The sequence below is a fragment of the Giraffa tippelskirchi genome, chromosome 5 (genome assembly GCF_054371585.1).
Source record: "Giraffa tippelskirchi isolate mGirTip1 chromosome 5, T2T-mGirTip1v1.2.pri, whole genome shotgun sequence".
NCBI lineage: Eukaryota > Metazoa > Chordata > Mammalia > Artiodactyla > Giraffidae > Giraffa > Giraffa tippelskirchi.
The window spans coordinates 190,544,387-190,567,702 of record NC_137279.1 but is presented as its reverse complement, the minus strand read 5'-3'; the positions used below and the strand labels follow the sequence as shown (position 1 = coordinate 190,567,702).

Below are 23,316 nucleotides of genomic sequence, written 5' to 3'. Positions count from 1 at the left end.
TAGGTTTCCTCATCAGCAACAGGCAGGGTGGAGGGAATTCTAGGAGAATGGGCAGAAAGTTAGGGTGGAACCAAGGGCTTCTTACTGAGATGAGTTCCAGAAGGGGAGGTGTGTGTCCCCCAGGGTGAAGGGAAAGGAGAAGAAAGAGGTCAGAAGGGAAAGGAGAAGAAACGGGTCATGTAGCTAAGATATTGAAGTGGAAAGGGAAGAAGCTGGGAGAGTTCAGCTTGAGCTGCTGCTGCTACTGCTGCTAAGTCGCTTCAGTTGTGTCCGACTCTGTGTGACCCCATAGACGGCAGCCCACCAGGCTCCCCCTGTCCCTGGGATTCTCCAGGCAAGAACACTGGAGTGGGTTGCATTTCCTTCTCCAATGCATGAAAGTGAAAAGTGAAAGGGAAGTCACTCAGTCGTGTCCGACTCCTAGTGACCCCATGGACTGCAGCCTACCAGGCTCCTCCATCCATGGGATTTTCCAGGCAAGAGTACTGGAGTGGGGTGCCGTTGCCTTCTCCGTCAGCTTCAGCTAGCATCAGTCATTTCAATAAGAGATGACAAAGCGGGAGATGCAGTGGTGTTTGGCAGTGTAGAATAAGCTGAGTTAATTTTGCTCCAGAAGTTGTGCATAAGATGGTTTCCCCAGTGGTTACCTGTGATGTCAGCTTTGATAGGGGTGGAAGGACTCACGGCGCTACCAGTGGGTCTACTTCTAAGAGAGTGGTGAGGGACAGTCTAGATAATTTGTATTAAACCTGAAGATCATTCCCTACTTCAAATGATGTGTCTCACCTCTGCGTTGTGACACCAGTGTCAATTCTGCCAGATTATAGGAAAAGAAGGTGGGACTCTGAGAGCACTCCAAACCAAACACTGCAGGTTACAAGGAGATTACAAGATGGCAAGTCTAATGACCTTCTGCATCGCTACAATGTTCTCACCATCAGTAATTCACTAATCATTGCATTTCTGAATGTAACTCATCCATGTCAAAATCAATGAAGAAGATTAGGAGAGAAATGGAACATCTCTTTATTGATGTTTTGGTCAATTCAGGAAAATGGGTGGATGAGTTTGCCTTTATGTTTAACCATTATATAAATGGATAAACAATTAGATTACCACATTAATGCAAAATAAGCCTATCAACATAGTCTCTTTCCACACAGATGACAAAACCTTTGTTTTTATGCCAAGAAAGCATCTCTGTCTTCTAGTGCCCAAGCCACTAGCAGCTCCAGGGTGGAATATTAATCCATTTATATTGTCTTTTCTAATTAACTTCACTCTGCAGTTTCTCTTGTATCATGTTCCACTGCGTGTTCCACAGCAGAAGAAAAAATTCCTTTCTTAAAGTTTTTGGAAAAGGTAGTCAGGAAGCCATTATGGAGATGGCTAGTAAGTTAGGGCCATTTCTTTCCATTTTCTATCCACTAGGTAACTTTCCCCCACAAATATACATATGATCATCACTGTTCTTAATGAACTCTCTCAAGCAATCCCTAAAAGTTGTGTTTTTAAAAATCCCTTTTATAAATGGACATAAGATACAAAAGCTTTACTATAACAAAAGCTAAAAAGGTGACCTACATTCAGTGAGGACGAGTTTTCTTTTCTTTACAAAACAAAGATTTAGAAAACTAGCAAAACCTATCTGCGATTTTGTTTGCATGGGAAATACAGATATGGTCTTTTGTATTTTTCTTGAAAAAAGGAGCACCCCACTAGGTAGAGAAGGCATTGTGCCCACACCAGAGTGCTCAGGAAAAGTGTTTCCAACAATGTTGAAATCGCCTTCAATTTTCCATGGATGTTTCGAAACTTTTCCATAGAAAATGCCACTGAGGGTGTGATACTAATACATGAGCCATAAAAGCAGAAAACCAGACAGTTTCATATGTTAAATTTTAGAAAGATCTGAGTCCTCTTAGAGTTAATATTGGTCCCTCGTGTGCCCTGCTGTACACAAGAACCCGTGAACGTGTGTCTGTTTGAGGCTTCAGCTCTCCTGGATAACAGCATGCCCTTGTGTGTCCCATCATTGTGTGCATAAGAGAACAACGTTGTTTTTTCAGTGATGACAAATTATCCAACATTTTTCTATGACCTGCTGCTGTTCAGCTTTTTAGAAGACAACGCTCAAGTGTTTTCCCTCAGTGTTTATTTATTCTATTGTGAACTGCAATCAAAAAGGAGTAATAAATTAATAAGGAATGAGTCATCCTGTGATTTTAGGGGTCATTTTTCTTTTATTGATCCTAGGCTCAGAGTTAGCCCTTCCTGAAAAGGTCTTAGTTTGGTGAGTAAGGGGTAAATCTTCCTTTGTCCCTCAGGGTCATTGGCTTAGGTCTGGGCAGTGTTGAGGAATTTTGTGGTATGGTTTGCGGAGCCTGGAACTCCTGGGACAAAGTGAGCCATCGCTATAGCCTGCAGTGTAATTCACACTGCTGGAGCCACATCCTCCCAAAGGTCCCTCGGGAACCTTGTGGTTCGACCGAAGAGTAAAATGCTCTGGAATTCTTAGCAAAGGCTAAGTTAATATCTTATACGCTCTAACAAGATATTTCCACGCTAGTATCTTTCCCTATGCAAGGAATTCCTCTGCAGAATTGTTGTTAGGGGTTTCATGCCTGTAAGCAGAGAAAAAGCCCAGTTCTGATTCCAGTAATCCTAATTCCAGCCATTCCTGGTTCAGTTTACCCAAGCAGAAAGCTTGAACAAGAAGATCACTGTGGTAAAGGCTTTAATTTCATGAAACAAGATTGCATTCTGTTTCCATATGGAAATAAAAGGAATTTTGTTAGTACCAGGAAGAATTAATTTCACATATAAAATGTTCATTGTCATTACAAATACCAGAATGAATGAGTTTACATATAATACAATTATACTCCAAATATAGCTTCCTAAAATCCAGACTATAAATACTGTCTATGCTTATATAAAATCTCTCCCTATTCCTAACACACACTTAAGTTCTTAAAAAACACTTGCAACAATAATTTTGCTTTTCCTATGGTTTAAATCAGGCTGATTTAAACGTTCTAGCCAAGGCTTTGAAATATTCCACCCAGGTTGGTAGTCTATTGATTGCAATTCCTTGCCCAGTGCTTCTGCGAAAACCCCATTCTCAGTAACAGAATGGACGTTTCATGTTTGCCATTGTGAGGAGAAAAGAGGTCTTGGTCAGCCTTTTTATGTCCATTTGTCCAAGCCCAGAGCTAATTCTGATTCTGGGTCGCTTAGATACCCATGATCCTGTCAGGCACCTGGTCTAGGATGTCATAAAAATAAGGTTGGATAATTATGTCATGACTGGTTTCATATCACTCTGCTTAACATTGTTCTGCATTTTGTGATTGAATATAGAGGCAAAGGCAAAACTAAATGAAGACAACATTCATCCCAACCCCAGGCCTGCATTTGAGTTTTACACAATGAAAACATCATTTAAGAAAAGAAAATTAACCCAAAATGTATCCAGTATTTTTCAATAAAAACTGGGGATGTAGTTTGAGTTCTTTTCACATTTCCAAAGTGAAAGGTTCATAGCCATTTTGGTTTCTAAAGAAAAGACAAGCATAAACAATGGTTGCTCGAGGAATCAAGTATTTAACATACTGGGACAATGAGTCACCAAAGCCTAAATCTGAGATTCTGTTTTGTGCTGTGGATTTGGACAAAGAAAATTCTTGTGATCACTTGAGGATTATAACAGAAATGTCCCCAAATTTGAAATCATCTTTAGACCTTTGTTAATGTAGTCCTTTATTTTCTCCTGTAGGTCAGGTAAGACACAGTTCTGTGCATCTATGGTTCCCTCCAAATTCAGTAGAAATTTTACCCAAGATTTCTCCCAGAAGAGTAAACATGATCTTTTGAAATTTAACTACAAAGATAGTGCACAGGAAAATTTGCTATTAAATAAATGCCCCTACTGAACACCATCATTTCTGTTAAGAAGTTGCCTCTTATCCATTCAGAATGCAGAACTAAAAGAGAATTTCACATTCCTTAATCAACATTTGTTTTGTTTGTCCATATTTCGTGTTTCTTATTGGTTTCTCAAGAAACATGTCAGAACACCGAACGATGCATGTGATCACTTGTTCTAATGCTTTCACATTTTTTGCATTTCTCTCTTTTAAAGCACAAGACTCTGCTGACATTATTTTCCTTATTGATGGATCAAACAACACCGGAAGTGTCAATTTCGCAGTCATTCTCGACTTCCTTGTAAATCTCCTTGAGAGACTGTCAATTGGAACTCAGCAGATCCGAGTGGGGGTGGTGCAGTATAGCGATGAGCCCAGAACCATGTTCTCCTTGAACAGCTACTCCACCAAGGCTCAGGTTCTGGATGCAGTGAAGGCCCTGGGGTTCATTGGTGGAGAGCTGGCCAATGTTGGCCTTGCCCTGGATTTTGTGGTGGAGAATCACTTCACTCGGGCGGGGGGCAGCCGAGTGGAGGAAGGGGTTCCCCAGGTGCTGGTCATCATAAGTGCTGGGCCTTCTAGTGATGAGATCCGAGATGGGGTCGTAGCACTGAAGCAGGCTAGCGTTTTCTCGTTTGGCCTTGGAGCCCAGGCCGCCTCCAAGGCAGAGCTTCAGCACATAGCTACCAATGACAACCTGGTGTTTACTGTCCCGGAATTCCGTAGCCTTGGGGACGTCCAGGAACAATTACTGCCGTACATTGTTGGCGTGGCCCAAAGGCACATTGTCTTGCAACCGCCAACCATTGTCACCCAAGGTACGTATGCTTTTCTCACCATCTGTGTGGTAGTGGGTGTTCTGTGTGTGGTTCTGTAGGAGTCAGGCGGGTGCCTTGCAGAATGATTCACCTCGGGAGAACCTGTAAGTACCCATGGTCCAGTCGTTCCTAGATGAGCTAGTTCTTGGATGTGGTGTCTGGGATGGTTGCGATGTTCCAAAAAAACCCCTGAAGATCTGTGAGTGTGTGGAAAGCTCTTGGTGGAGCACGAGTTGTCAAGAAAGTGTGCTTTCATGGCTAATTCAACAAACCTGTTACTTGGAGGTTATTCAACACCATCATTCATTCATTCATTCATTTCAGTCGCTCAGTCGTGTCCAACTCTTTGCGACCCCATGGCAACATCATTATACCATCTACTTATCATGGGCTTCCCAGGTAGCTCAGTGGTAAAGAACCCACCTGCCAGTGCAGGAGACAGAGGAAAGACAGGTTCCCTCCCTGGGTGGGAAAGATCCCCAGGAGGAAGAAATGACAACTCTCTCCAGTAGTCTTGTTCCTTTAAATGAAACAAGAATTCCGCGGAGAATTCCATGGATGGAGGAGCCTGGTGGGCTACAGTACACGAGGTTGCAAAGTGTCAGATACGACTGAGCGACTGAGCACTCACACTCAGGTGTGATCTAGTCTACTGCAGTTGTCTGAAAACTGGATCTCCGTGGGTCACTGCAGTTATGAGAAAATTACTGCAGGATAACAGGGTTGAGCTCTGAAAGTCAGCCTGTTAGACTCGGCTGGCTTCTGAGAACTGTCTCCCCACAGTCACTGTTGTGATGGGGTAGCAGGAGTGGCACTTCTGGAAGTAAGAAATAAGAAAGCTCTCACTTGGGGGTATTTGTGGAAACTTTTTTTCCCCTCCTTGGAAGAGGAATTCTGTTGATGGAGAGATTCTACACTCAGAGGGCGGGCCTTTGGCAAAAGTGTCCGATTGGAGTCATGTAAAGAAACATAAAACTTGTCAAGTCATGTAACAAAATACACTTCACAAATGTGGTACGGGGGAGGTATATTTCAAAATTTAAGTAAGAACCAGTGGCTCTTGATGCGGCGGCAGGTAAAAGTCTGACGGACTCAGGTGCACCAACTCCCACCACTGGTAACCTCACCCGTCTATCAGAGACTGTATTGCCAGTGGTATTAGGCATATTGTTGGGTGGGGTAAATTAAGATTTGGTGCAAAATTACTTCCTGAAAAATCTCGTGATATTTCTAGACACCCGTCTGATTGAAATACAATATCTTAAGGTTTTTCCCTGGGCTGGCACGCTTTTGGAAACAAATGAACAACTTCCATAGGTTTTGTAAATACTCAGGAAGTGCCATTGCAGCAGACTGGACCTTTGGTACTGGGTGTTACGTTACCCAGCTATGTGATCCTGGGCAGGCCACACAGCCTCTCTGGGTTCCAGTTTTTTGAACTGATGACAAAGGATGAAAGGATATTTCCATTCCGGGAGAAGTTTCAGGTTCGTTCTTAGCCACAGCAATCCAGGCCCTCATGTCAGCTTTCCCTAGCTAACTCTCACTCCTCACTTACAAAACCATCTTTAATCTCTGCGATTCATTTGTAAATGTTCTACAAATATTCTTGGCTATCAGGTATGTGCTAGACACCATGCCAAGCACTGGTGACCCCAGTGCTGGTGAACCAGATTGATGTGGCCACTGGTTCGTTACAGTGAAACGGCGAGACAGATCACAAAAGATGAAGAAGCTACTCCCAGAGTATGACAGAGGAGGACATTAAAGGGGGCTGTCTTGGAAAGAAGGAGGGGAAGAGCTGTAGGAGAGTGGCCAGGGAAGGCTGATCAGAGAAACTGTAGGACAGAAGCAGAAGAGAAGCAGAGGGAATAAGGCGCCAGGGGAGGTGGTCTGTCCTGCAACCTGCGGGAGCTTGGCCCCACCCAGAACTGTGGCGAGGAGGTGGGCTGCAGCTCCCTGATGCCTGGGAGCCTGGAGGAACCTTTGGTTTAGGGGGTGAGCATCACTAGCTTGGCTGAGTCCTCCAGGGGCTTCTGTTTTCTCGGTGAAGCTCAGGGTATAGGAGCATCTGCTTTATTGGAGGTTGGGGTCCCCGAGTCACTGAAAAGAGTTGCCCAAGAGTAGCCTTGAATCACCCTAGGTGGTTGCAGAGGAAGACAGCACCAAGGAAGGGCTGCGGGGACTGGACATTTGAGGAGACTTTGCTTAGGAACAAGAGAGAGATGACCACTTCCGGTCCTGGCTTGTGAGGGTGGAAGGGGACTCGACGTCCTGCGGGATGTCAGTCAACGGGGGGTGAGGGCTAAAGCCGACTGGTTACAGGACCTTCAGGGTCACCTCGGCAAGGGGGTTGCTCACCAGCCCCAGCAGAACCATGTGAAAGAGGGGAGACAGAGCTGTTGGGGCCGCGACTCTCACAGCAGGAAGAGGAAGTCCCTTCCTGGAGCAGGGGGGAGGGGAGGAGATGGGATGAGTCAGCCCGGTTCATGTTTATACATCTTAGTGAGGACAGGAAGCTCTGCATTTATGGTTTCAGTACCTGACCTACAGTATAGACGGAGCACGTGTGACAGTGTGTGTTCAGGTGTGCTCAGTGTCCACGTGTGTCTAGAAGGCACACACATGGCTACCTGCACAGCTGTAATATGGCTTTTATGTACCTATGGAGAGAGGGAGAAGAAGGAGGCAGGGGATGTGGCTTCACACGTCTGCAGCCTCCACGGGGAGTTGGAGGACTCGGGATACACTGTTCACACCACAACTTAATGCCAAAGCAGTGGTCCTCATGTGCTTGTCCCTGGATGCTTTGTGTATATGGTGCCTTACATGTTTCTCTTAAAGAAGAGACTCTGGACCAATAATGTCAATGTAGTCAAACATAAAGTAAACTAAGATGTTACACACCATCCATCTGACTGCATGGAGCAATGAGACCTCTTCACATTCAGATAATCATTCAATAAGTTGCAGACACGCCTGCCTCTGCTTGCATCATTTACCATCTTACAAGTCTCAGAAGCCTTCTCTGGTTTCTGGATTGGGTGCTGAGGTCTGATACAAGCCTCGGTTCCCCAGATTCAGGCAAGCTGCCTGACAGTTGATACAACAGGTGGACACAAGTTCATAGTCACTTTGAGGCAGTGATCTGGTTGAAGCATTTTTGCTTTGTGATTTATCATAACCTTAACACATAATGTGGGAACTTCACAACACAGGTCTCTTAAATAAAAATACTTCTGGGCCACTTGCTAGTTTTGACATTCATTTCCTTTTTATATGTTTATGACGTCAAATAATTAGTGTTTTTCTCCTTGCCTGCAAACATCAAGGCATGGACCAGAGAAATGAAGGAAATAGGGTGTTGGTGCTCTTTCGAGTTTTGTACTTGGCGAGAGGTGTTTATGAAATCGAGGTTGTGAAACACAAGGTCTTCTGAGCAGACACGGATCACTTCTTTAATTACTTGAGCCATGGCTTCATTCTCACCTCTAAAACCCCAGCTATGGATTTATGGCAGAAAAGAGCTTTCTGACTTTTTTTAGTGACAACACAGTAAATAAGTGATGAATAAAACTACACTGATTTTTGAACAACTGTTTTGTAAAGTGTACTAAGAGAAGGTAGGGGGGTTGGGGAGCCCCAGAACCCAGCAGTAGGAAGGACACAGCTGTTACTAATGTGTGAGTTAGGATAAATCCCTCAGGGGCTCCCATGCACTTGACATTGGCAAGAGCAAAGGAGCTCCCCTTGGGTGGAATTAGCTATGTAGAGGGTCATATTGAACGTGATGGGTCAGGCCATTCTACTTACTTTGTCACGTTGCTACCTACAGTCATTGAAGTCAACAAGAGGGACATAGTTTTCCTGGTGGATGGCTCTTCCAAACTGGGACTGACCAACTTCAATGCAATCCGCGACTTCATTGCCAAGGTCATCCAGAGGCTGGAGATCAGACAGGATCTTATCCAGGTGGCAGTGGCTCAGTATGCAGACACAGTGAGGCCAGAGTTTTATTTCAATACCTACCCCAGCAAGAGGGAGGTCATAAACGCCGTGCGGAAAATGAAGCCCTTGGATGGCTCGGCCTTGTACACGGGCTCCGCTCTGGATTTTGTTCGGAACAACCTGTTCACGGAGGCGGCCGGCTACAGGGCTGCTGAGGGGGTCCCTAAGCTTCTGGTGCTGGTTACAGGCGGTAAGTCCCTAGATGCGGTCAGCCAGCCCGCCCAGGAGCTGAAGAGGAGCGGCATCCTGGCCTTCGCCGTCGGGAACAAGGTGGCGGACCAGGCTGAACTGGAAGAGATCGCTTTCGATTCCTCCCTGGTGTTCACTGCCACCGAGTTCCGAACCGCCCCTTTGCAGGGCGTGCTGCCCGGCTTGCTCGGGCCTCTCAGGACCCTCACTGGAACCACTGAAGGTACGAGGTGGGGGAGCCAGACACGCGATCTGGGGGAGACACACACATGATAGGGTGGTCTGCAGGGTGGGGGGGGGGTGGGGAGTCAGACACGTGATAGGGCGGAGACAGACATGATAGGGCCGAGACAGACACGTGATAGGGCAGAGACAGACATGATAGGGCAGAGACAGACACGTGATAGGGCGGAGGCAGACACGTGATAGGGCAGAGACAGACATGACAGGGCAGAGACAGACACGTGATAGGGCGGTCTGCAGGGGTTTGGGGTGGGGAGTCAGACACATGATACCGCTGTCTCCAGGCAGAGCCTTTGGGGAATAAGCAAATTTATTTTGTGTTAGACTAAGATCAGACTCTTAAATGATGGAAACTGTAGCAACCAACTAGATCCACTTTGAGTTTCCTCATACCCTGACTTGACAAAGACATGACTTAAAATGCCATGTGATAACAACTGTGTGTCATAAACTGTCATAAAGAATATGTCACTTAAACTGCAGGACCAGGGGCCACCTGTCTTTGGCCAGAGCTTTTGGCCGAGGGGCTCACTTCTCAGTCCTGACCCCTCATGAGGTCCCAGTGTTCTGTCTGCCCTGGTGACTCCAGTCCAGCTCCCTCCTCCCAACCACCAAGCTGTAGCCTGGCTCCTCCCTTCCCAAGCAGATGGTCCACTTCTAAATGGTCAGAAGCTGACCAGTGTAGAGCATTCACCCTTTCCTCTCTTTAAGGAATTCCTTCAATGGGCAAGCACGGTAAGGGGATGAGTGTGCAGATAAAAAGCAAGCGGTTCTCCAAACCCCTCCTTTATTATGGCTATCAGTGAGCAGTTATTTTTAAAGACATGATAGCGATCTATGAGCTTACAAATTGAATCAGTGCTTACGAATTGAATTCACCGTCCTTAATGAAGATGGATATCACGGGAAACAAGCTTCCCCGCCTCACAACCTTTACCACTGGAAGAATGTTCGATGCATGACCCATGGTGCATGAATGCATGCTCACTCATCAAGCACTCTGATCTTTCAAAAGCCTCTCTCCCTCTCATTTCCTTAAAACTTCTAATCCACACTTTCATAACTGAAGTTCAATTTGACGCAACAAATAGGCTAAAAATAGTTGTTAGGTTCCAATTTTAGTGAAACATCAGGGGAAAGATGGGAAAGAATGTTTTGTTTTTTTTTTTCCAGTGGCTTGTGTTGGGGAAAACACTCTGATTTGAGAAATACTTCTGAATCTTCTGGCTTCCCTGATAGCTCAGTTGGTAAAGAGTCTACCTGCAATGCAGGAGACCCCGATTCGACTCCTGGGTCAGGAGTATCTGCTGGAGAAGGGATAGGCTACCCACTCCGGTATTCTTAGGCTTCCCTTGTAGCTCAGCTGGTAAAGAATCTGCCTGCAATGTGGGAGACCTAGGTTTGATCCCTGGGTTGGGAAGATCCCCCGGAGAAGGGAAAGGCTACCCACTCTAGTGTCCTGGCCAGGAGAATTCCATGGACTGTGTAATCCATGGGTTGCAAAGAGTCAGACACGACTGAGCAACTTTCACTTTTATTCATCATGAGGGCAACTGCGGCCAAGCATAGCAAAGAGTTTCTTTGCATTTTAATGTGTTTCAGTCATCCTGTGATCTCACTCAGGAGGAATCCTCACGGGCACTTGCTGGCTCATTGCCTGTCAAGGCCATGACTCTTCGTAGAGGAGTCTCAGTAGAGAATGAAAAATGGACCTTCCTAGGAATGTTTCAAGATGAGAGCAACATAATTTTATTGATTTTTTTTTTTAATTTTTTTTTAGCCTTAGGGAACTCATGTTCTCAGGTTAAGGTGGGCTAACACTTCTAATCTGTCTGTAAGTGAAAATCTCTGTGTAGATGTGTAGAGGGAATCCCGGGGGGACCCAGTCTCACCCAGGTAAACCTGTCTCTGTCCGTGGCTATAAACCGACTGATGCTGAAAGACACAGCACCTTTGTAGCTTTCATTTCCACAGAAGGAATGCTCCATTTCAAGGATTCTGATCACTATGGTTGGTTGCAAACATTCTAGCTTTGGCACTGTATCACTCTGTGACCCAGTTGGGTTTCGTAACCTCAGCTATCAGTATACCTCACAATCACCAGCCCCCACTGGAGGAAAATATGCAGCCTTCTGCCATATTTTACGAGACGGACGTGCTTGGCCTCACTGGTGTTCTCTGTACTCTACGTGTTGGCATGTGTGCCCGTTTGCGGGCACACATGAGGAAGCCCTCTGGGGTTGTGTGTGTCTCACTGTGTTTTCTGTGCTCCACTGCAGTTCACGTAAACAAAAGGGATATCATCTTTCTTTTGGATGGATCGTCCAACGTCGGAAAGACCAATTTCCCTTATGTGCGGGACTTTGTCATGAACCTAGTTAACAGCCTTGATGTTGGAAGCGACAACATTCGGGTCGGTCTAGTGCAATTTAGTGACACTCCAGTGACGGAGTTCTCCCTAAACACCTACTCGACCAAGTCAGAGTTGCTAGCTCACCTGAGGCAGATGCAGCTCCAGGGGGGGTCGGTCCTGAACACGGGCGCGGCCCTGAGCTATGTGCATGCCAACCACTTCACCGAAGCTGGCGGCAGCAGGATCCAGGACCACGTGCCGCAGCTGCTACTCCTGCTCACGGCCGGGCAGTCTGAGGACTCCTATTTGCAAGCTGCCAATGCCCTGGCGCGCGCGGGCATCCTGACCTTTTGTGTGGGCACTAGCCAGGCCGATAGGGCGGAGCTTGAGCAGATTGCTTTTAACCCGGGCCTGGTGTATCTCATGGATGATTTCAGCTCCCTGCCAGCTTTGCCTCAACAGCTGATTCAGCCCCTAACCACTTATGTTAGCGGAGGTGTGGAGGAGGTGCCTCTCGCCCAGCCAGGTAAAGCTCTGCAACTGCTCGGGGCTCCCTCTCCCCTCCTCCCCAGACACCTCTTTGGTGGGCAGGTGGCTTGGGCTGAATTCCAGAGGCTAGTGATGAGCTGTGCAGAGATGATGGGGTCCCTTGTGTTGATGGATTTTTGAAGGGAGGCTCAAGACACTGTACCAGCAAATTTAGGTCTTCTTTCTAAAGGGTGTTTGTCCTTGAAAACCCAGGTTATGTTCTACCCAGGTTGTCCCACCCTGGATTCAGAAGCTTTTACTTATTTATTTATTTTTTTTACCCCAATGCCTCTGAAGATTCTGGCGTGCAAATCCGGATGGAAATGGGAGAGAAACAGAGAGAGAGAGCTGGATCCCCTTTCATACATGAGTATACACACTGGGAGCATTTAAAAGTGGAATTGATTTCCTTGATAGGATGTTTTTATGTTCCAAATTTGCTGTATCTAGAAAAATATTTGTCATAAACCCAACGAAGGCTGTGTCTTTTTGTGATGTTAAAGTGGTGTCCAAAGGCAGTCTAGGTGATGATGATTATCATGGCATATTAGTAAAATGATGAGTTATAGACCCTTACTTCCACCAGTTGCTGACATCACGCAGATGGGTAGCTAGATAGAGCCCACTGAAGCCTAATCAAAATAGTTCTAAGAGTGGTTTGAACAGAAAATAATGTTCACGTGACACACTGTAGCCCCCGATTGGCTGCTGCTGTGTTTTCTGTAGTCTTGACCACAGCAGACTGGAAGTCACTGACAGAGATCCTTACCCACTGAGTGGTAATAGACACTATCTTGGGTTCTAACCCATAACCTCAAATTTATTGGAAAGAGAATCCAAATAGAGCATCAGTGACACCTGATTATGTGTCAGTTATACTTGGGCGGATAACCCATAGCAGCCTTTGCCACTAGAGACAGGTCAATTTTTAAGCAGAAGGATGATAAGGACCACGTTTTCAGAAGTTGGTAACAGTTTGAAAACACTGTCTGTTCTCCTAGAATGATTGGCACCTGATGCTGGAACAGACCCCCCAGGCTTTTCTTTGGCTTTCAGCATTGAGGAAGCAGGGCACCAGATTGGGCAGACGAGTCCAGTTGTCCTATCCCTGTGCCCAGATGCACTGCTTTGAAAGGGGGCATTTGAATGACAGCTGGTGTGGGTTTTCTCTTCCCTTGCTGGTACAGTGATCATCAGGTGAATTGCGTGAACTCCCATGACTGAAAGCTGGCGGTGCTGGGCTGAGGTCGGTTTGGTGCCTATTGTGTTTTGTCCCTCACTGTGCCCCACAACCCACTTTCGTTGCAGAGAGCAAGCGAGACATCCTGTTCCTTTTTGATGGCTCAGCCAACCTCATGGGCCAGTTCACTGCTGCCCGTGACTTTCTCTACAAGGTCATCGACGAGCTGGATGTGAAACCGGACGGGACCCGGATCGCGGTGGCTCAGTACAGTGACGACGTCAAGGTGGAGTCCCGTTTTGACCAGCACCAGAATAAGCCTGAGATCCTGAATCTCGTGAAGAGGATGAAGCTCAAGACTGGCAAAGCCCTCAACCTGGGCTATGCCCTGGACTACGCGCAGAGGTACATCTTTGTGAAGTCCGCTGGCAGCCGGATCGAGGATGGAGTGCTTCAGTTCCTGGTGCTGCTGGTGGCAGGAAAGTCATCGGACCGCGTGGATAGGCCAGCACTCAACCTGAAACAGAGCGGGGTGGTGCCCTTCATCCTCCAGGCGAAGAACGCAGACCCTGCTGAGTTGGAGCTGATCGTACCATCCCCAGCCTTTATTCTGGTTGCAGAGTCCCTTCCTAAGATTGGAGACCTGCAACCGCAGATCGTGAACCTTTTAAAATCGGTGCAAAATGGGGCGCCGGCACCAGGTAAGGCACAAGTCATCTGGTTGCTTCTGCAGTCCAGCTCTCCTGAGCATGAGCTGATGCTAGGCTGCTGGCTCCAGGTCCTCAGGTAGAAGCCCTCCTTGGTTTCCAAGAAAAATAGGTGATTTCTGCAGCTGTTCTTTGTTCAGTCCCTAAGTCGTGTTCAACTCTTTGTGACCCCATGGGACTTCAGCATGCCAGGCTTCTCTGTCCTTCGCTATCTCCTGGTATTTGCTCAGATTTTTGTCAGGAAGGGTCATTCATTGGGTCAGTGATGCTATCCAACCATCTCATCCTCTGTCACCCCCTTCTCCTTCTGCCTTCAATCTTTCCCAGAACCAGGGACTTTGCCAATCAGTCATCTTTCACATCAGGTGGCCAAAGTATTGGAGCTTCAGCTTCAGCATCAGTCCTTCCAATGGATGTTCAGGGTTGATTTCCTTTAGCATTGACTGGTTTGATCTCCTTGCAATGGAATATGACTTTTCGTTCCCAAGTTGGCTCTCTAACTTCTTTCTAGGGCAAAACAGAAGAATCAGGGTGATGACTTTTAAGGACAGTAGACTGTTTCATTATAAAGATTTAGACATATCAATGATGAAAAATAATTAATTTTCTAAAACCAATACTTTTATTGTATGTGTAAGAAAAGACATATAACATGGTTCCATTAGAACTAAAAGAGTCTTCATCTTTGCATATTTCCCCAATATCTTACTTTAAGTGGATGTCACTGTGTTATAATTCATTCTCTATTTTCATTAAAAATACAAAACATGAATCAAGGCAGGTGCATTCCCATTATAAACGCTGTATTAAAGTTTCTGAGTACCAATCTTTGTCACTATGACTTCACGTTTAACCACTTTCCAGTGGGTGATAAAAATGAGGTAGGAAGAGTAATTAATTTCACATATAATCCCTTTGATTGAAAATGAAGAACCTAGAGCTTCTCTACATTGACGATTGGGCACATTTACTGCTGGTTTGGGTTGTTAACTGGACATCTGGGTTACATTTCCCCTCAATGACCCACTGTGACTTGAAGCAGCTCATTTGAAACCTCTCATCTATAAGGTGTTGATGGCTATGCAGACTCCGCCAACCCATGTCTCTCTCCTGCCCTCAACATTTCTTCTTGAGTATAGCTTTGAATGTTAACGATACTGTTCAAACATCCAAAAATTCTCAAGTAATTTTTTGTTATTTTTATTATTAATAATTTCCTATTGCTGCTTTAAAAAATTATTATGATTTTTGTTGTTGTTGTTCAGTTGCTCAGTCATGTCTGACTCTTTGTGACCTCATGAACTGCAGCACGCCAGGCTTCCCTGTCCATCACCATCTCCTGGAGCTTACTCAAACTCATGTTCATTGAGTCGGTTATGCCATCCAACCATCTCATCCTCTGTCATCCCCTTCTCCTCCTGCCCTCAGTCTTTCCCAGCATCAGGGTCTTGTCTAATGAGTTGGCTCTTCGCATCAAGTGGCCAAAGTATTGGAGCTTCAGCTTCAGCATCAGTCCTTCCAATGAATATTGAGTTGATTTCCTTTAGAATTTATAGCCACTAAATTTGACTTAAATGACAAATTCAATGGCTTTAAACAGAATGATGGCCCATGGCCTCTTCCCCTCCAACTGCAGAGCCAGCAGGATAGCATCCTCTCTTGTCTCTGACCTCTGCTTCCTTCCTTACATCTTCTCTCTCTGACTCTAATCCTCTTCTCTGCCTTTTAGAGGACACGTGGTTGATTATAGTGGATCCACCTGTATAATCCAGTACACATCCACATGCCCCTGATCCTCAATTTAACCACCCCTGGACATTTTCTTCCATACAAATGCCAGGGATTCAGAGCTGGATATCTTTGGGGTCCATTACTCAGCACAGCACGGTTGGTATGAAATTGTCCCTTTCCTGCCTTGAGTCACAGAGGCGGTCTTCCTTGTAGTTTCAGTTGAAAAGGATGTGGTGTTTCTGATTGACGGCTCCGAGGGTGTCAGGAGCGGCTTCCCACTGCTGAAGGAGTTCGTCCAGAGAGTGGTGGAGAGCCTGGACGTGGGGCCAGACCAGGTGCGTGTGGCCGTGGTGCAGTACAGCGACCGGACCAGGCCCGAGTTCTACCTGAATTCCTACATGGACCAGCAGAGCGTGGTCGGAGCCATCCGCGGGCTGACTCTGCTGGGTGGGCCTTCCCCCAACACGGGGGCTGCCCTGGAGTTCGTCCTGAGGAACATCCTGGTGGGCTCCGCCGGGAGCCGCATAGCAGAAGGCGTCCCCCAGCTCCTGATTGTCCTCACAGCCGACAGGTCTGGGGATGACGTGAGGGGCCCCTCCGTGGTCCTGAGGAGGGGAGGGGCCGTGCCCATTGGCATCGGCATTGGGAACGCCGACATCACTGAGATGCAGACCATCTCCTTCATCCCGGACTTCGCTGTGGCCATCCCCACCTTCCGGCAGCTGGGGACCATCCAACAGGTCATCTCGGAGAGAGTGACCCAGCTCAGCCGCGAGGAGCTGAGCAAGCTGCAGGCGTCAGTCATCCCCATCACGACTCCAGGTAAGGAGCCAATTCTCTGGCACTTCCTTCCTTAAAATATCGGGGGCTGTTGGGACTGTGGGTTGCAAGGTCTCTCAGCTTTGTTTCCTCAGCCATGGGGAGTGAACACTAGGGTTACATGAAGAATTAGGAGCCGCGTGGCCTCAGTGGCCAGAAACGACTTGGGGAGAGGTTGAGAGCCGTGTTTTTAGCCAAATTTAAGTCTCAAAAGAGAAGTGGGCTTGGTTTACAGGTCAGACCCTTAACTCCGCATGAAGGCTTCTGTGCTGATAGCTGAAGAGAGGGGCCATCTCATTGATAAAACTCCTGTTTGATGCCGGGTCCACGTTACCCTTGTGGGTTCAGCTGGCAGCCTTCAATGGTCAGGGAGGGTGTTCGTCCCAATGCCTCTGTCAAGCTTGGGCACAGTCTCTGAAATATTGGTATTCTCAGAGCCCAAGTGTGAAGGTGGCGTTTGAATTTTCTTGGCACGGAGAAGCAAGTGTCTGAACTGGCAGGAAGGCCGCCTGGCCTTCCATAGAAGCAGAGAAGCGGCTGAGTCAGACTCTCGTGACCTAGTCTCACTCTACTTACTGTTCTGCTTCCCCAGGCTTGATACAGAAGAAAGGGGGCTCAGAGAGGCCCACCCCTCCGAGAATGCCGTGGAGGACCCGCCCTCCCTGGGCCCTCGGGTGGGGAGGGCACAGTGCAGAATAGGCACATACAGCGTCACCCTTGCATGGTTCACATGCTCCGGAACAGCGTCTGCATCCAGATTTGGGGAGGCTGGGGGGGTGGGGGTGGGAAGAGTGAAAGCAACTGAGAGAAAAGTAGATACAGGAAACCATTCGGGCGGGTGGGTGGGGGGGCAGTGTCCCCTCACTGGTGTCCACGCAGAACAGAGCACTCCCGTGTGAGCCTTCCCTGGGATGTTCTACAGGGCTCGTCATCCAGTACATTTGGGGAAACTGTGGGATAAATGCAGTGAGGGTTTTGCTGGTTTTTCCCTAGTTGATGTGTTTTGTATGTCCCCCATACAATAGGGGAAGCACATTTCCAAAACTTGTTTGGCTGCGGGAATCTCTCTCTCTCTCTTTTTGTTTTTATTTTATATTGAAATATCATTGATTTACAATGTTGTGTTCATTTCAGATGTATTGCAGAGTGATTCAATTATACATATACGTATATCTATTCTTTTAAAAATCCTTTTCCCATTTAGCTTATCACAGCCTATTGAGTAGAGTTCTGTGTACTATACAGTAGGTCCTTGTTGGTTATCTTTTTAAATATAGTGGTGTGTATATGTCAATCCCAAACTCGGACTTTATCCCCCACTCCATCCACCACCTTTTTTATGTTGCAATTTGAGGCACTGGCACTCCCAAGAAGGCACTTTGGAAATGCTGGTATTGTGTGTGGCAGCTTCTTTAAACACAAGCATATGTTTCTACAGGAGTGCGACTCCCGGTCCATTTGCTTTCCCTCTCTTCAGGATGACTGTTTTCTACCTTTTTCTCATCCTGCTTCATCTACACCTCTCCATCTTCAGTTTACTCTGAGCTGGTGATCTTGATTTCCATTTCACTGAGAAAGTATAAGTAAAATCAAACAAGAACATCTCTGCTTCCCCTGACAGTCTGCCTCCTCCCTATTCAAGAGTGCCTCCTGCAACTCTCCTGTCTCCTGCATCACTGATTCTCCGATGCACTGGATGGCTCCTTTCGTGATATGTACACAGTGCCTTTCCTTCTCTCGTAAAATCTCCCTGGATGCCCTGCTCTCCCCTCCAGGAGGGTCCTGGTCTCCTTTTTTTTTTTTAATTTTTAAAATTAATTTACTTCTTTTAATTGGGGGCTAATTACTTTACAATATTGTAGTGGTTTTTGCCATACACTGACATGAATCAGCCACAGGTGTACATCCTGAACCCCCCTCCCCATCCTATCCCTCAGGGTTGTCCCAGGGCACTGGCTTTGAGTGCCCTGTTTCATGCATTGAACTTGTACTGGTGATCTATTTCACATAGGGTAATATACATATTTCAGTGCTAGTCTCTCAAATCATCCCACCTCGGTCTCCTTTATGAGCATCATCTTCACTGCCTATAGTTCTCTCTGAACTCACTCTAACCTGTTGTTTGCTCTCCCTGCTCCACAGATAGTATGCTGGGCAAAGTCCCTCCATCTGGCAAATCCTAGCGTCAGTGTCGGGCGCTGTCCCGCTTGACCTGTGAGTGTCATCTGTCAGAGTTGTGACCCCCTCCCTCCTGAAATGCTCCCTCCGTCTAGACTTGGTTTCTGTGTGTCTGGGTTCTTCCTCCTGCAGAGTCATTCTTCCTTGTCCTTTGCTGGTTATTCCTCTTCTCTCTGACCTGTCATCACTGAATTCCCCAGGACTCTCTCCTGGGACTGGTATTTTTAACTTGAATAGTCTGAATTAGGATACCTCGCTTGCCAGGTGGCAATTCTGTGACAAGCTGGGAGGTGGTTCATTGACACGAAGGCTCTGGTGCCAGTGGAGTTGAAGCCCTATGATAACATTTGATTCACAGTGGTCAGCGGCAAGAGGGACATTGTCTTTCTCATCGATGGGTCCCAGAGTGCTGGCCCTGAGTTCCAGTACATCCGAACCCTCATCGAGAGGCTGGTCGACTACCTCGATGTGGGCTTTGACACGACCCGGGTGGCGGTCATCCAGTTCAGCGATGACCCCAGGGTGGAGTTCCTGTTGAATGTCCACTCCAGCAAGGACGAGGTGCAGAACGCGGTGAGGCGGCTGCGGCCCAAAGGAGGGAGGCAGGTCAACATCGGGGGCGCCCTGGAGTACGTGGCAAGGAACATCTTCAAGAGGCCCCTGGGGAGCCGGATTGAGGAAGGCGTCCCTCAGTTCCTGGTCCTCATTTCCTCTGGTAAGTCCGACGATGAGGTGGACGACTCGGCTGTAGAGCTCAAGCAGTTTGGCGTGGCGCCACTCACGATCGCCAGGAACGCGGACCGGGAAGAGCTGGTGAAGATCTCGCTGAGCCCTGAGTACGTGTTCTCGGTAAGCACCTTCCGAGAGCTCCCCAGCCTGGAGCAGAAACTGCTGACACCCATCACCACCTTGACTGCCGAGCAGATACAGCAGCTCCTGGCCAGCATGCGCTACCCGCCTCCAGGTGAGACTGGGTGTTTTGCTGTTGCTATTTTGTTGTATCTTCTCAAAAAAAGATATACATTAAAAAATGGGCCCAAAGGCCATGGTGCTCACAAGTAAACCTAAGATAACAGACACCTGTGATGGAACCAGTTGGGACTATGGCTTGTTGCAGGGAAGAAGGTGAACCGCAGGGCATCAGAAAGGGCTGACGACAGGATTTGAATTTGCCATAGATGGTTTTGTGGAAGGCTTGAGGAAATGGAACTTTGCCCTGGATTGGATGTTGTTGAGAAGGGGGAGTAATTCTTTGACTGGGTATCTCACTAACTCTCATGCCTAAAGCTGTAATGGGTAGAGAAACAGTGGTCACGCCTGTGACCCAAGATGAGCGGGTATTTGGTTATTTCTGTCTTCCTTTGGTCAGTGTTCAGACACGATAAGAGCATGCTTTCCCTGGCATTGATGTTCTGTGAAGGCTTCTGTGTTCTCCTGGAGAATCCAAGGCCCAGCTGCGTGTGCTGGGCCAGATTTTCCGTTTTCAACAAAAATGGTTCCGTCCCATGACTTGCTCAGCTTTTGCTGTGTGATGTTGCCACTAGAAGTGGGCCAGTGTTTTATAAGGCAAAAGGTTGAATTTGTTGAGAGGCAAGATATGAGCTATTTAATAAATGGCATCCAGGAAATACCTAGAAATCTAATTAATAGGAAGGTATGGTTTATCTTTCCTGAAAAGTGAAAGTGTTAGTGGCTCAGTTGTGTGACCCCATGGACTGTAGCCCACCAGTCTCCTCTATCCATGGAATTCTCCAGGCAAGAATACTAGAGTGGGTTGCCATTTCCTTTTTCAGGGCGTCTTCCCAACCCAGGGATCAAACCTGATCTCCTTGGGTCTTCTTTACTATCTGAACCACCAGGGTTCCTTGTCTTTCCTAGGACTTTTGATTAATTGTATAGTGAAAAAACTGATTCATGCAAAGAAGATAGGGGAGTAATAGTGAAAATGGAAATTTGTTTAAATGCTAGAGATATGTGAGGAAAAAGAAATACTGTGAATCAAACACCCTGGGAGGGTGTTGAGATTCTCCTGGCCACTAGCTAAGTGGTGGCCTTTGTCCTCAGCTGTCTCTCTTTTCTTGTGTAATAATAAGAGATGTTGGTCTGGGTGATCTCAGTCCCTGCTGGTAGTAACAGGTCATGATTCATAGATTATGGTCACCCAGGATTTGTTTCTAAGCATTGTTGATTTTGAAAGAAGTTGTAACCCAGACTGCAAAGCCACAATTAAACTCAGAAAGGGAAAGTTTTGGAGAACTTACACTATTTCAAGAAGCAGAAATTGTTTTGATGCAAAAGGCCGAGTTTGTAATGATTGATTAGAAACCCTGAGAGACAAACACATGTACATCGGCTGGTAGTTTTCATGTTAATTAGCATGACGGTGCGACGGAGTGTGAAGTTCAGAAACGAAACCAGATGTGCACCAGTCCTGTGCTGAGTTTTCCTTTTCCTTCTCACCCACAGCCGTGGAGAGCGATGCTGCAGACATCGTCTTCCTCATCGACAGCTCTGATGGCGTGCAGCCGGATGGCATCGCACACATCCGGGACTTTGTTATCAGGATCGTGCGGAGACTCAACATCGGTCCCAACAAAGTGAGAATTGGGGTCCTGCAGTTCAGCAACGATGTCTTCCCAGAATTTCAACTAAAGACCTATAAATCCCAGGCCAGCGTGCTGGATGCCATACGTCGCCTGAGGTTCAAAGGGGGGTCTCCTCTCAACACTGGCAAGGCTCTAGAATTCGTGGCAAGGAATTACTTTGTCAAGTCTGCCGGGAGCCGGATAGAAGATGGGGTGCCCCAACACCTGGTTCTGTTTCTGGGTGGAAAATCCCAGGATGATATTTCCAGGTATTCCCAGGTGATCAAGTCTGCAGGAATTGCAAGCTTAGGGGTTGGAGACCGAAACACTGACAGAACAGAACTGCAGGCCATCACCAGCGACCCCAGGCTCGTCTTCACAGTGCGAGAGTTCAGAGACCTCCCCAACTTAGAAGAAAGGATCATGAATTCCTTCGGGTCCTCCGGGGTCACCCCTGCACCTCCAGGAGTGGACACGCCCTCTCCCTCAAGGCCAGGTATGTGCTGTGGGCCCTGGGACTACAAAGTGGTTATTATTTTATTTTTATTTAGTTTTAATTGAAGGATAGTTGCTTTATAATATTGTGTTGGTTTTTGCCATACATCAACATGAATCAGCCGTAGGTATACATATGGCCCCTCCTTCTTGAACCTCCCTCCCACCCTATCCTGCCCCTTTGGGGTGTCACATAGCACCGATTTGAGCTCCCTAAGTCATACAGCAAATTCCCAATGGCTATCCATTTTACATATGGTGATGTATACATTTCCATGCTACTCTCTCCATTTGTCCCATCCTCTTCTTCCCCTCCCCCCCACCCCATGCCCACAAGTCTGTTCTCTATGTCTGCGTCTCCACTGCTGCCCTGCAAATAGGTTCATCAGTACCATCTTTCTAGATTCCACTTATATGCATTAGTAAACGATATTTATTTTTCACTTTTTGGCTTACTTCACTCTGTATAATAGGCTGTAGTTTCATCCATCTCATTAGAACTGGCTCAAATGCATTCCTTTTTATGGCTGCATAATATTCCACTGTATATGCATACCACAGCTTCTTTATCCATTCATCTGTTGATGAGCATCTAGGTTGCTTCCATGTCCTAGCTATTGTAAATAGTGCTGTGATGAACATTGGGGTTACATGTGTCCTTTTCAACTATGTTTTTCTCAGGGTATATGCCCAATAGTGGGATTACTTAGTTGTATGGTAGTTTTATTCCTAGTGTTGTAAGGAATCTCCATACTCTTCTCCATAGTGGGTGCATTAATTTACATTTCCACCAACCATGCAAGAGGATTCCTTTTTGTCCACACTCTCTCTAACATTTATTGTTTGTAGATTTTTTGATGATGGCCATGCTGAGGGAACACCAACTATTTTTTAATTGAAAAAAAGCAATCAGCATTCATTTTAATGATTTTATTCTCTCAGATTTGTGGCTGTGATACTGTTAGAAATTAAATGCTTTTTAGTTGCTAAGTCAAGCTTGAATCTTTGTGACCCCATGAACTGTAACCCACCAGGGTTCTCTGTCCATGGGATTTCCCAGGCAAGAATACTGGAGAGTGTTGCCATTTTCTTCTCCAGGGGATCCCAACCCAGGGATCAAACTCAAGTCTTATGCATTGGCAAGTATATTCTTTACCACTGAGCGACCTGGGAAGCCCCTAGAAATTAAATACAAGAAGAATAATTCAGTTGAAATTGTAGGAGGAATAGAAGGAACCATTTCAGAAAGCAAAAGGTCACTGTTTCTTCCATGAGTTTCCATGAGGCCAATTGTAGCCCTATTGAGATGTTCTGTAATAGTGCATCAAGGGTTAGCCACAGACTCATTGGCTCTCAGAATAAAATGGCACTATTGAAGTTGTTCAATCCATGCCCCTCCAAACATGATTGAAAGGCAGCCTCTGTCCTAGGTGGGACAGAGGCAACCCACCTTCCTGGGGGAATTGAGAGCTGTCCACCTATAGCTTTGACCTCATGCTCCTGGATCTGACCTTGGGTGCTGCCAAGAGCAAGCTGAGTTCCTCCACCAACCC

At 46.7% G+C, this 23,316-nt stretch overlaps 1 protein-coding gene across 2 annotated transcripts in view; it reads left to right on the top strand.

The window, feature by feature from the left end:
- The window catches only part of COL6A3 (collagen type VI alpha 3 chain), a 103,715-nt gene that overhangs the window by 33,050 nt on the left and 47,349 nt on the right, over positions 1-23,316 (top strand). For both annotated transcript variants that reach the window (XM_081491113.1, XM_081491114.1), the window contains 7 exons: positions 4,145-4,747; positions 8,583-9,167; positions 11,467-12,066; positions 13,377-13,949; positions 15,900-16,508; positions 19,042-19,647; positions 21,150-21,764. In XM_081491113.1, the coding sequence (XP_081347239.1) occupies positions 4,145-4,747; positions 8,583-9,167; positions 11,467-12,066; positions 13,377-13,949; positions 15,900-16,508; positions 19,042-19,647; positions 21,150-21,764 (4,191 nt within the window). The remainder of the gene's footprint in view (positions 1-4,144; positions 4,748-8,582; positions 9,168-11,466; positions 12,067-13,376; positions 13,950-15,899; positions 16,509-19,041; positions 19,648-21,149; positions 21,765-23,316) is intronic.